The sequence below is a fragment of the Plectropomus leopardus genome, chromosome 6 (assembly GCF_026936395.1).
Source record: "Plectropomus leopardus strain MGB_pleo_1.0 chromosome 6, ASM2693639v1, whole genome shotgun sequence".
NCBI classification, from domain to species: Eukaryota; Metazoa; Chordata; class Actinopteri; order Perciformes; family Serranidae; genus Plectropomus; species Plectropomus leopardus.
The window spans coordinates 29,200,514-29,213,864 of NC_142181.1; the positions used below are offsets into that span (position 1 = coordinate 29,200,514).

The 13,351-nt window shown below is 36.4% G+C and overlaps 1 protein-coding gene and 1 long non-coding RNA gene across 4 annotated transcripts in view; one reads left to right on the plus strand and one right to left on the minus strand.

Annotated features, from left to right (window-relative positions):
- Positions 1 to 158: 158 nt before the first annotated feature.
- LOC148189425 (uncharacterized) overlaps positions 159 to 13,351 on the plus strand; it is a 16,553-nt gene continuing 3,360 nt past the window's right edge. The window contains exons 1-3 of one of the 2 annotated variants that reach the window (XR_015776842.1): positions 159 to 442; positions 1,419 to 1,526; positions 6,349 to 6,484. This is a non-coding gene — a long non-coding RNA (uncharacterized LOC148189425). Of the gene's footprint in view, positions 443 to 1,418; positions 1,527 to 6,348; positions 6,485 to 13,351 lie in introns of those variants that run through there. The other variant, XR_015776843.1, reaches the window with a different exon arrangement.
- Positions 6,992 to 13,351, minus strand: part of cog6 (component of oligomeric golgi complex 6) — a 24,523-nt gene continuing 18,163 nt past the window's right edge. For both annotated transcript variants that reach the window (XM_042486383.2, XM_088079173.1), the window contains 4 exons: positions 13,059 to 13,166; positions 10,705 to 10,758; positions 10,501 to 10,580; positions 6,992 to 9,064 (listed from right to left, as the gene is read on the minus strand). In XM_042486383.2, coding sequence (XP_042342317.2) covers positions 8,917 to 9,064; positions 10,501 to 10,580; positions 10,705 to 10,758; positions 13,059 to 13,166 — 390 coding nt within the window. In that variant the 3' untranslated portion in view covers positions 6,992 to 8,916. The remainder of the gene's footprint in view (positions 9,065 to 10,500; positions 10,581 to 10,704; positions 10,759 to 13,058; positions 13,167 to 13,351) is intronic.

Here is a 13,351-nt window from a genome sequence, read left to right on the forward strand (position 1 = left end):
ATCAGCAATGTCACCAAAGGATGTGTGCCATGTGGGCTTTGAAGGTGTTGAAGGTGCAAAATCCAACAATAATGGAGCTTTTTCACAGCAGACATTTGAAAGTAGGAAAAGCACTGATGGTTCAGTTCCATATAGTTTCCCAGTAAGCTATTCCAGTGAGCCAACATGCAGAACACTAGGGCTTCAGCTGAGTGGAATGCAGCTATCAGTAACATTATTGAATACACCTGTGCTCTTGTTGCCATGGCATGTCACAATGTCTGCTGTGGAAGAGGTCTGTGATGCAGGGTGGATGTCAGCTGTAGAAAGGCAGAGACTGAGTGGATATATGGCCCAGCTTTTCAAGCCCCAGGACCCAGGTGAGCCTTATCAGCTGTTGACCCTTCCATATCAGACCACAGACTTCTGCGGTTGGCCACAACAGCCTTCAAGACAGTAGAAGGTGAGTCAAAATATGCAAACATGAACTTGTCATTAAATTCTTATACCAACAGTTAGTTGGTATAGTTTTAACAAAATATCTGCAAACGTTCAAACTAAAAATCTGGCAAAAATATCATTTGGAATGAGGGAAAGACTCAAGTACAAACAGTAAACATTTTCCCCCTGTTCACAGTGCTGAGGAAGGCAAAGTGAAAATACTTTGGACTGAGGAACCATTGGAAATGAGGCCAGTGCAAGCTGTGATATTTACTTTAAAATAAGAAAGGGGCTTATGGGAAATATGGTATTAAATTGTAGAATCTGTTGCTAATTTTATAACTTTTTAAAATACATATTTTTTTCTAATAATTCAATTGTACTTGAACTTTGACTTTTTTAAAAAAAAGGTAAAGGGGAGTTTTAGTAACCCCCCCCCCCAAAAAAAAACATTTATGTTTTTTTTTGCATTTTCTGCACTTTATTTGTGTCATTTTCTTGTTTGTTTATGTGTTTATTTTCCTGTATTTGTCACTTTTAACTAAGTTCTTACCATTTTTTGGGTCATGTCTTGGTATGTTGCTCATTGCCTTCTCCTTTTTGAAAGAAATTGTCACTTTGCTCAGGTTTCAAAAAGGTTAAGCAAGAAATAACACAGGAAATGTGAGGTAGAGACCGCATACAAATTGATCTCATCTGTTGACCACCAATGTACAAAAGGTAGAGTGATTGAGTGCAGAAGCAGTGCACGTGTTGCCACCTTTGAGTGGGTCACAGCCTCCTGTCCCACTGTTGCATCACCTACCAGGCACTCTGGCATCAAAACACGGCCGTGTGTAATGCAGCTATAGCTTTGTGCTTGCAGCCATGTTTGATTACTGTCCTTGAGCAGGGACACATGAAAGTGAAGTGACCAGGTCTGTGGCCATGAACCCAGTAACAAGAACAACCCCTGTCCCTATATTCACTGCCCTTTTTTCCTCTCCTGCACCTAACAGCTCTGCACTGGTCTGTCACCTCAGGATGAGAGTCACGGGACTGTGCTTTGAAGAAGTGCACAGCAGGGCCACATTCGGACCAACAAGAGTGGAGACAGTGTTCTCTGTGTGAGTAATGATTGACAGCATGTTGGATTACTCAGAGGCATTAATCATTGTGAATTGGTTACATGTTTTTGTTCTCTATTCTGTTAGTGTGAATAGGTCTGTCTGTCTGTCAGGTTCATAGATTTGTTTGTGTGCTGGTGACAAACCTGGTGATCTTTAAAAAAGTTTTAAAAATGTTCTTCAGTTCCAAATATACATGAATTAGTGTAAAAAATTATCTGTAAGTACATCACCGCCACAAGGTTTAACATATTCAAAAATGTCTTTCGTGATGCACAAACTTTGTAAAAAAGATATTATGTTCATGCCAGGAAAAAAAAAAAAAAACGTAAGAGATTTTTCATGGGTGACGAAAATCAGCAACACAGGACAGATCTGGTCATTAGTGAAACAATTCCAAAATCAGTGATCATGCTTGTGCTCTCCCCAGGACACTGTACAAAGTGTTCATACCAGCAAAAGCAAACATGTTTCTGCTGGGTGGAAAAGCTTACACAATGAAGTATCACAGCTACACGCAATACTGTACAAGCATTCTGGGGCACCATCGGGGGGTCCAACCTTTTCCAACAGCGCCAGCGCAAGGCAGCTCCATCATTGGCTAATCTTTGGCCGGAGAGAGCCAGTCATCTCTGCGCTCTCCTCTCATCCCACAACTAACCAAACACTGTGCTGTTAGTGTCTCTGATATGCTTTGTTTATCAGGCCACCTGGACATGCATCTGGTCAGCCAGGGAGTATGCCTGTCAATAGCAGTGCCAGATGGACCTGCATTAATAACCGTGTCTTATGTGCCAAAATTATTAGCGGCAAATGTTGACTTTTGAGGCAGTTTTGAAGTTTCTGGAGCCTTGTGTTGTGTTGAGAGCACTGAATGAAATGCTAATTAGGGGGATGGGAGCAGCAGAGAATCAGAGAAGAAAATTAATTACTGTGCACTAGTGTTTCAGGTCAGTACTTCACAGTGTTCCCCTTCCTGTGCTAATAGACAAATTACATAATAGCCTCCGAAGAGAAAGAGGTTAGACATGAGGTAACCTTTCCAAATAATAAAAGGGATGTGATGAAGTAATTATGAGTAGTATTGATATGAGGCAGGAGATATTTTGGCCTCCATAATAAGATGGATGACCAAGCTCTGTGCTTAAAGCAGCTAGTGCACAAAGCATGGAGAGCATGTTACATAACTAATGTCTTTATTCTAATGGCCTTAATAAGTTATGTTAGAGGTGAGGGGAATGACTGACTCAATTAAAACCAAGAATTCGGCTGAGGTGATGAAATCTAGAAACAAAGCGCTCTTCAAGTATTGACTTAGACCACGTCACATAATGACTGATGAATTAGATTATTGGGGATAAAAACATCCCCTCTTGCAGAATGTTTGTGCTCAGTGTTTAACAAGGGGTCACACAACTGCCCATTATTGTGATGCAACTGCCCATAATCCACAGGTAGAGCACAATTTGTGAAATGAAAAGTGTAATCAAAACAGATAACACGTTAACATTTGTACACCTTGCAGTGTTTTTACATTGTATTTTAGTGGCACAAAGTCCATTATTTCGTCATTGAATTCTCAACAACTTCCTATGGCACAGGAGGTTATCTGGGTTTGAAGATAAGAGCTGGAAAACTGAAGAAGGTATTTTACCTGAACCATGGTGTCACTGCTAAAAAATGCATACCAACAGTATTTTCTTTTTCCAAGCCCAGTCCAAACACATAAATCTGTTCAGAAAGGTAACACTATAAAAAACTGAAGTTAAAAGCAGTATAGTGCTGTCAAAAGTATAGATTCTGAATATTTGAAATGATTTCAATATTTTCTGCAGTGTTGATACACCGGTACTAGCTGCGCTTTCTGGCTCTCTGTTATTGTTAATGTTTGTTTACTGCACTCAGACCTGACCTTATATTGGGAATGTTTTAAATTCCATTTCAGTTGACATTTTTTGTGATGTTTTTTCAACATACTATACAGTGACATTCTTTATGATGTTATAATATGGAATTTTTAATGTTATTTTTTTCTACATACTATACTATATATAATATATATTTTTTATGTTTTTTGACAGACCCTACTATGGCATTTTTAATGATGTTTTTTTGAAATACTATACAATGACATTTTTTAAATGCTTTTTTTTTGACATAATGTACTATGATATTTTTTTATGATGTTTTGTCGACATACTATAATATGACATTTTTTATGTTTTTCCGGACACACCATACAATAGCACTTTTTAATTGTTTTTTTTGACATAGTATACCATGATATTTTGATGATTTTTGTCTTTTTATGATGTCATAGTATAGTCTGTCAAAAGAACATTTCAGCATAGTAATTAAAAAAAAACTTAATAGAAAAAACCATTGTATAGACATTTTTAACGTTTTTATGACATAATATGATTTTTTTTATTTTTTCAACATATTGTACTATGACATTTTTTAATCTTTTTTTGACATATACTGACATTTGTATGTGTTTTTTCAACATACTATACTTTTTTGACATAGTATACCATGGTATTTTTATATTTTTTTCCCAACATATTTTACTATGCTGTTTTTCATGCCATTTTTTCTGACATATTATAGTATAACATTTTTTATTTATTTTTTTTTTTTTTACATACTATACTATGACATTTTTATGACACACTATATTGTGATATTGTCAGTTATGTTTTTATGGCATCATAAACTATGTTTTTTATCTATTTTTTTGACATACAGTAGTAAGATTTTTTTTATGATGTCATAGTATAATATGTTAAAAGAACATCATAAAAAATTACAGTATGGTAAGTTGAAAAAACATCCTAAAAAAAACATTGTATAGATATTTTTTGTTTGTTTTTTGACATATACTATGACATTTTTGTGGGGTTTTTTTTGTCAAAATATTATACTATGCTATTTTTCATGATGTGTTTTGACATACTACACTATTCCATTTTTCATTTTTTGTTTTTCAACATACTATACAATGACATTCTTTATGATGTGATATGATACTTTGACATTTTTTATGTTTTTTCCGACACACCGTACCATGACATTTTTGAGGATTTTTAATGAAATACTATACACTAGCCTTTTTAATTGTTTTTGACATAGTATACCATGATATTTTTATGATTTCTTTTTTCAACATATTATACAATGCTATTTTTTTTATGACGTATTATACTATTACTATTATATACTAATAATATTACTATTTTTTAAGACGTATTTTCAACATATTGTAGTATGATATTTATAATGTTTTGTCGGCGTGATATACTATAACATTTTTTAATGTTTTTTTGGGACATACTAAACTATCACATTTTTGGGGATGTTTTTATGACACACTATACAATGATATTGTTAATTATGTTTTTATAGCATAATAAACTTTGACAGTTTTTATGATTTTTTTGACACACAGTACTAAGACATTTTTTATAATGTCATAGAATATATATAGTATAGTATATATGTCATGTTTTTTCAACATATTATACTACAACTTTTTAAAATGTTTTTTGACATATACTTTGACATTTTTATGTGTTTTTTCAACATACTATACTATGGCATTTTTATAATGTTCTTTCAGCATAGTATACTATAACATTTTTTATTAGGTTTATTTTTGACATACTATACCATGACATTTTTGAAGATCTTTTTATGGCATTTTTTGATGTTCTTTCAACATAATATACATTCAATAAAGGCATTGTACACAAATGCTGACTCATTTCCAGGTTTTAGGATTCATTCCTGCTCCACTGTATTGTAGGGCTGACTATTGGTGCTTTCACAAAATATTTACACAATGAGATATTTAATAAATAATCATCAGTAATGTAGATATAATGCCTATGTGGGTAAAGGCAACAGCTAGAAAAGTCTTGCAAGTACAGCAAATGACATCAATGTACTGTATTGTATCTCTTAAAACCAGGAAAAACAACACTTACGATATTACAATATCCAAAATCTAAGACAATATCTAGTCCCATATCATGATATAAATATATCAGTACTTTGCTAGCCCTATCAAGCCCCCATTTCTCTTATTCAACTAGTTAACAAATCCTACTTTGAGGAGCTGATGATTCATTCATGAGCGAGGAAGCAACTTATGACATTTCTAAACATGAACATGGAGAAATAGCATCGTTAGCACAGTAAACATGTAAGCGTGCATTTGTGTGAGTCATTTGCCTTTCAAAGTTTCTGCTGAAGCAATAGATAAGACTCAAGTTGTTAGCTCTGGATTGACATTTATCACCAGCCAGTGGAGTGAGAAGGAGGAAAAAGACTCAGTATTATCCTTTAACCCAGATTCCTGCTGGTCTCATGCTTCAGCAGGCAAAACCTTGGTGACAGCTGTCATATGGAGCAGATGATGGGATGAATGTTTGCCACCCTGCTCACCACTACTTGCCTCTAAGTGGTGACTCCATCACCTCTCACATCTGCTAACTCATTAATATGGTCACCAGCAGGAAAAAGCTCTCACGTGCTGTACTGTGTAAGCCCACATGTATTCACACACAACCAATGTGAAGCTGAGTAAGTTAGGGTGCGCACTTTGTGTCTTGTTACACATGAACAATATGTTGTTATTCAATTATCCCACTTTTCAAACATCATCCGACTTTCTGCCAAAGAGTACTGAGTTAAAACACTCATGGATCCAGCTTGTATCTGAGCAGAGCCAAGCAGAAGTGGAAGAGAGAGGCGGTCTATTTAAAGGACTTTAGAGCGCCTGTCCAGATGCTGAACTTTGTGGTATTCCATTTATTCCCAGTACTCGATGTCCTGGCCAATGATATCTGAGTAACATCCGGTGAGCTGGGGAAATCCTGGGCCTCAGTGCTGGCAGTGCTGCCAAGATCAGGCCTGCTGCCATGAACCTTGATGTCAGACAGCAGAAATGAAATGCTGCCTCTCAGACCAGATTTCCAAACAACAATCCGGATCCATATTCACTTATCTTTACTGTTTCAGTGGTGCTTTATTGGAGATTATGTGGGCTGGGTGGTGTCAGATCTTCACAGATATGATATAATACGCCATCGTGTCACAACAGTCCAGTGTTGTGTTTTACTTTTACGTGAGATGAAAAATACCACAATATTACTGTTGACTGTACTGTGTATTTAAATAGACTGAGGTTATTTTAAAGATAACAAAGCTCTTAATTTTTTTAAATCTGGTTGTTGTCCTTGTGAAATTAGAGACCTAAATCTTTTATACTTAAATTTCATTGAGTATTAGTCACTGCTGTACTACTTTGTTCCCTTTAACAAAGCACTGTTGAGATTTGTCTCAACAAAACAGAGATCATTTCATTAACGAAAACTATGACGAAAAATGTTCCTCAGTGACCTTTTCTTCTGTGACGAAGACGAGACTTTGATGCTTAAAAAAATGTCTATGTGATAAAAAACTATGACAAAATCCATGTTTTATTTTCGTTGATGAGACAAAGCAAAAAAAAATGTCTAGATGAAATTTCAACAGTTGATGCAAATTGTCACCTTAATTCCAATTTCTGATACTTGTACTAGCCTAAATGTATTATTTCAAAGAGAGAAAACAAAGTAACAACTTTTTGTCAGCTAAACAGTTTTGAGATGTCATCAACTAAAAGTATGAAAGATAAAATGACTAAAATTTGACTAAAACTTATAGGCATTTTGATCTAAGGACTAAGACTAAATGTAAAAACAGATGCCATAATTAACACTAGTACTAAAAACATCATTTTAAAGCAACAACAAGAAACTTTAATTTTGTGTTAATTTTAGCACCCCCTCTGGACAAAAGGGATAGTTTTACCTTAAGCACAGGTCTGGCACTGTAAAAATCTTGATCGTGCTTGTTTTTCTTTCTTTTTTTTTATAATCATTTGCTGTTGTGCAATACGCAGAAATGTAGCATGACAATGGTGAAACACAGTAAACTTTGTTTTAGCTCGCCAATGTGAAATTCAGACATTGATGTAAAACCACATCTTGTAATGCATTTCATGAATAAAATAGGCATATTACATACATGTCTAAGATGGCCAACTCAGGATCAGTTTTGAATTCTTTCAAATCCAGCAATTCTCTCCATCTCTTGAATGAGTGACCGAGGCTGACTTGTGTTATTGCCCATGCTCTATCACAGTCCCCTTTAGCTTTTTTATGCTTTTCGGTCAATTCTTTACTTTTTCTATTTGCTAATCCTGCCCCAATATCAGCCATACCCACAAAACAAAAATAAAATTTTCCAAAGAAATATTTCTATCTCTCTCTCAGTGCCAAATTTTGCCAGGAAAATGTAAACAAAAGCTCTTCCAGTCTGTGTATTGTAAATTCTTTGTGCAATATTTCACAGGGAATCCAACCCAGAGCAGGCATTAAAAATAACCATAAAGAAATGGGCAATCTTCTCGCTGATGGTCTCATTTGCTTTATGGGTCGAATAGAGGCATCAATATTAAATTTCATTAACAGTTACAAACTCCTTATAGCTGCTTAAAATATCAATAAATACAAGAGCAGAAGCTGTATTTAAAGACAGAGCATTGTGGGAAAGTTAGTTTATCTGTTCATACATTCAAATATTACGTTGCAGCTTAATGTTGCATTAATGATGAATAAAAACATTTTTCCTCCATCTGACACACCATGATGTGTTGTAAATGGTCAAAAAAAGGAATTTATGGTAAATTAGTATGAATCAGTATTATAACTATTATTATAGTCTTGTTTATATCTTAGTCAGCATGGTAGACAATTCTTTGAGAAGCCAAAGGACACACATTTTCCATTTTATCTGTACGACTCAAAACAGATTAAAATAAACACAACGTTGCCGCTGAAGCTTCTGAGGTTTCTCTTAACATTGTGGCTGAAGTTTTACTGCCCACTCTTAAGTGTAGAAAAATAAGACAAGCCTCTTAAATTAATATTATTCATTTTTTTTCTTCATATAATGTTCAGTATTTTCAATAAAAATACATTGTTTTATACACTTATGAAGCATAATTAAATAAACAGTGTATATGGCGTGAAAACACACAGGAAGGAGGAGACATATGTGCTTCCCAGAGAGAAAAAAACATAAGCTGACTGCCTGCTGCAGTGAAAGTAAATGGATCATACACATATAATGTTCTTTCCTCCTGGCATGCAGGAGTGTCTGTCTCTGAGGCCAGCGCACATTCCAAATTTCCCACAAAGAACCCCACCTTAACAACTACTTTGATATACATTTGTGTTATTACGCTGTACAAATTACACAGCTCTACAAATAACGTGCAGGCAGTCCTTTGCCGGGGCTCATCTCGTGTTTTTGAGATAAACCAGGTAGGACAAAGTGTCTCTCAGGACAGTAAGGTCTGAACCTGCTGAGGTGATCTGGGGAGCAGGTTCTCTAGGTCTTTGTAGCTGTTCGCTGGGCTGGTCAGCGCTGTGTAAACCTCCCCATAAGCTCTGCACACCAGCTCTGTGGACTGACGGAAAATCTGCTCCCTGTACAAACAGATAAAACTCTTTACATTTTTATACTCACAAAACAAAGAACCAGCAGTGAGTGGGCCTTTTAAATTCCAACACTTGTAGGCTAAATCAGACAAGTGGAGCTCTACTGTAATTAGTCACCGACCAACAGCTGAATAAGTTAGTCATGAGTAAGAATTTTGTCCTGATTACTTGTTTTTGTTCAGTGACCATTGTGTGCCCCTGCTGTGTCACAACAATCAGTGGCAGTATGTGGCGCACACTGCCATCTATGGATACATATTACAGCATAAATGCACAAGTGTGTCAGCCACAGCAACATGTACTGATTTAGCAATGAAAAGACTTCATATGAGAGTATTTTATTCCCTCTAATCAAAACTGAAGCCAACTTTTAATCTGAAGTACAATATTAATCATTTCATTTAAAGGATTTCCACATCAATCTCTACAGATGTTTAAAATCAAATTCAGTTACATCGTATAGACTTTAGTTTTCTTTTAGAAGTTTAACACTTTGTCAGTGATTGAACATAATGTGACTATTTCTTGCGGTGGAGTATAAATAGAGGATGCAACAATGTGACTGAAGAGCCTATTGAGAGGACTTATGGACACAGCGGTAGCACCTGGATTGTATCCATCTCAGGCTCTTGAGACCCATATTTTTAATTGGCCCACAGAGAACAGAACCATAGTGCTGTGTATACCATCTTACTTCAAACTAAGTGCACTAACACAAAACATGAAACAAGAGACTGAGGAGTACATTCCCATTATTTCTGCACTGCAAGAGTGTTTTCAGATTGCTGGGGGGTGTTTTTGTGTATTTCAGTGAGCAGAGTAGCAGACTTGAGAGATAGCGGGAAAGAGAGAGAGAGAGAGAGAGAGAGAGAGAGAGAGAGAGAGAGAGAGAGAGAGAGAGAAAAGACAAAGAGGAGGAATAATTTCAGGGAACGAGTGTGAGTGAGAAATGGACCAGAAGCTAATTAATGGCGTCCTGCCCATCAGTCCTTCCATGTCCATTAATAGAGAACATTAACCTGAGGTACAGAGTGCTCCTCAAGCCTGCTGCACTTCCCAGTAAACGTGACTCACAGAAAGAGCCCTCCAATGTAGTAGCTGGAGAGCTAAAAGCATGTGCCTTTTCTGATCAGTAGGACAAATACAGGCAGTCCTGCTGACCACTCTCTCAAGGTGTTGGTGGCTTCAGCAATTAAGCATCCAAACTCTCCATGCATTTAGTCGAGTGTTTTGTTTGGAAAGCAGTAATAATCGTACTACATCTGCAAAATGAATGAATGTTGAACACGATTAGGCCAACGTTCCTGTTCTATTTTTATCACTCTGAATATGCTGTACCTTGTCCAAAAGCAGCACGATGTTGTAAACATTTAACATGAAGTCTGAACAGACAGCTCATATCAACAATAGGGAGAGGAACTCACTTGATGGCTGCACTGAGCAGGAAGTTGAGTTGTGGCATCACAAGGGTGTCAGGCGACGACAAGTACCGATCAAACTGGACCTGTTGTTTATGCGACAGAGTTAAGAGCGGGTGAATAAAAAAAATCATGATCATTAAGTGAGAATTTATTGATCCATGCAGGAAGATTTGCTTTCATTGCATTAATAGAGACAGTGTAACTCACCATTGCTGCTTTCACAGAAGAGCTGTCCATGCTGGGGAGGAGGGACAGAGGACCCTGAGGCAGAAAAGTAAATATCATCTTACAATCCAATACTGAAGGTCAGTTTTTTTGAACAGTAAAAGTGCTCATTCTCTGGACTGAACCTAAGCCAAGTGTCTGAGGTCTGTCATTCATTCATTCAAGTTTGCAGGCAGTGTTGAAAAGCTTTTCTTCTTTCTCGGTTGCCTATATTTTCCTCAGTAAGTGCATAAAATGGATAGAGGCAGGGACATAATGATGACTGAGTGAGCACGATTAATACTGGCCACCTAAACATATAATAAGGATTTTTTTTTTTGTTTAAAGAAGCAGTGTGTAGGATTTAGTGGAATCTAGTGGTGAGGACTGGAGAGTGTATTTTTTTCCTCACCAGCAGCCGAATTATCTGCAGAGATTTAACCTGAAATTCACATTATATATATATATATATATATATATATATATATATATATATATATATATATATATATATATATATATATATATATATATATATATATATATATATATATATATTTTTTTTTTTAAATCAATGTTTTTCAGACGCTGTTCAGCTCATGGACAGGCTGCTGACTAAGGTGGCTGATGCTGAAATACAAAAATGCAAATGGCCTTATCTAGAGCCAATGTCTGGTTTGTTTGTTATGGCTTACTGTAGAAACATGGTGGTGCAACATGACAAACTCAGTGGACAAGGACCCACTCCCTATGTAGATATATAAATGGCTTATTCTAAGGTAACAAATACATAGCAATTCCTATTTTTAGGCAATTATACACTGAAGAAAACATACTTATTATATTATATTCAATTTCTGCCATAAATCCATTACACTGGACTTTCAAGAAAAAGTTTTAAAAAATGTTAATATAAAAACACATCTTCATCATCATAGTGTCTTACGCATTTCCACCCTTGATGAAACAAACAAAAAGATTTACTCTAGGGCTGGACAGTAAGGATGTGTATCATAATAAAATGTCACATCTATTTTCATGACTATAAGTAGTGCTTAAATGGCTGATTTATGGGGTGAGCATCAGTTTGATGTCATGGTTGTTGTAGCCCTTTTCTGTTTAATTATTATGGATTCAGGATTCATTAATGAAAACTGCAAAGAGAGTCGATTTAAGTTGGTAGGAGATTCATAATGTTGGTGATTTGATAACCTCAGTTTCTCATGTAGTCCAAAAATAGTGAATAGATTTATAGGGCAAAGAAGTTTGGTTTTTTTAATACAGTGAAATTTGAACATGGTGAATCTTGATTTGTAAACAGATAAAACTAAAGAAATTCCGACCCTAAATCTTGATAGGTTAAGAAATGACAGACTGTGAACACAACAGCAGGTACCTTTAAGGCAATTAGCTCACACTGATTATCCTGAATGGCAGCATTACGTCAAGCTTAAATGCCTAAATTGCCAACATTAAAAGCAGCAAATAGAAGGTAGTGCAAGGGTCGGCTACAATGCAGTACATAGTGATTTTATGGGTATATGAGCACATTAACAAACATACTCTGAGCCTGCACACTCATCTGCTAGCAACAAGCCAGCCTCGTTTTAATTACTGTTTTCTTGTGTCTGTTGACTTATTCATCGGCTGTATCACAGAAAATTACAAGGATTAAATGTTAAGCAGATAGTGAAAGTAAACCTGAAAAGTATAAGATAAACCTGGGGATTCTTTCCAGTTGTTGACATCTGATATGCTGTTGAGTGTGGACAGCTAGACTTCATCTTTTCAAACAGAGGACTATCTAAAAAAAACCCAAGACAGGCCACCCAAGGAGAGAGGTAGTCTGCAGAAGAATGACAGTTCTTGATTGAGCTTTGCGTAGAGCTGCAGCAGCAGCAGCAGCAGCAGCAGGGTGTGGTCTGTCCTGACATGACCCAAGGATTCAAGACTCACATGCTAAACCACAACTATGGATCTCAGTCAGCCGAGTGGCAAAGTGTGTCAAGAGCAAGGAAGACTCAGGGGCATCAGCTCTCTCATCAGACAATTCTAGGAAAGCTATAATATTTGTAATAGAACATAATATGATCTGCCTCCCTCTGTCCCTTTCTCATCTGAGCATGTGATAGAAACACCAATATGCCCTAATAAAGCGTTGGTCATGTGCTAACCATAATGATAGCTAGTGTAAAGCCCAAAGAGGCAGTGTAAGCAATAGTGTTAGGGCCTATATAAAATAAAAAAATAGGGCCATCAGAGAGTTTAGCAGGAGAGATTTGAGGGGAAAAATTCACAATTCTATAACTTCATGTGTAAGTGCATGTAAATGTGTAGTTAAGCGTATCATGTGAGACCTGTTCAGCACTGTGCTGCTGGACGCAGCTGTAGATGTAACTCAGTCCGGCTCTGGTCAGCACGTAGGATGCTTGCTCGTTGATCAGAGTGTCAAGGTGAGCCTCAATCTAGAAATTGTGGGAGAGAGTGGCTTAAAATACAGTCCGAGCCAGCGCCAGTGGTACTTGTGGTTAATAGAGAGCCATGGTGCGATTGATAATGAAACTTCCACAGGAGCCCTTGTGGTGCTCACTTACAAAAGATGAGCTAAAAATAGAGGATAGATGGCGCATTTGAGCATGAACAACAATGT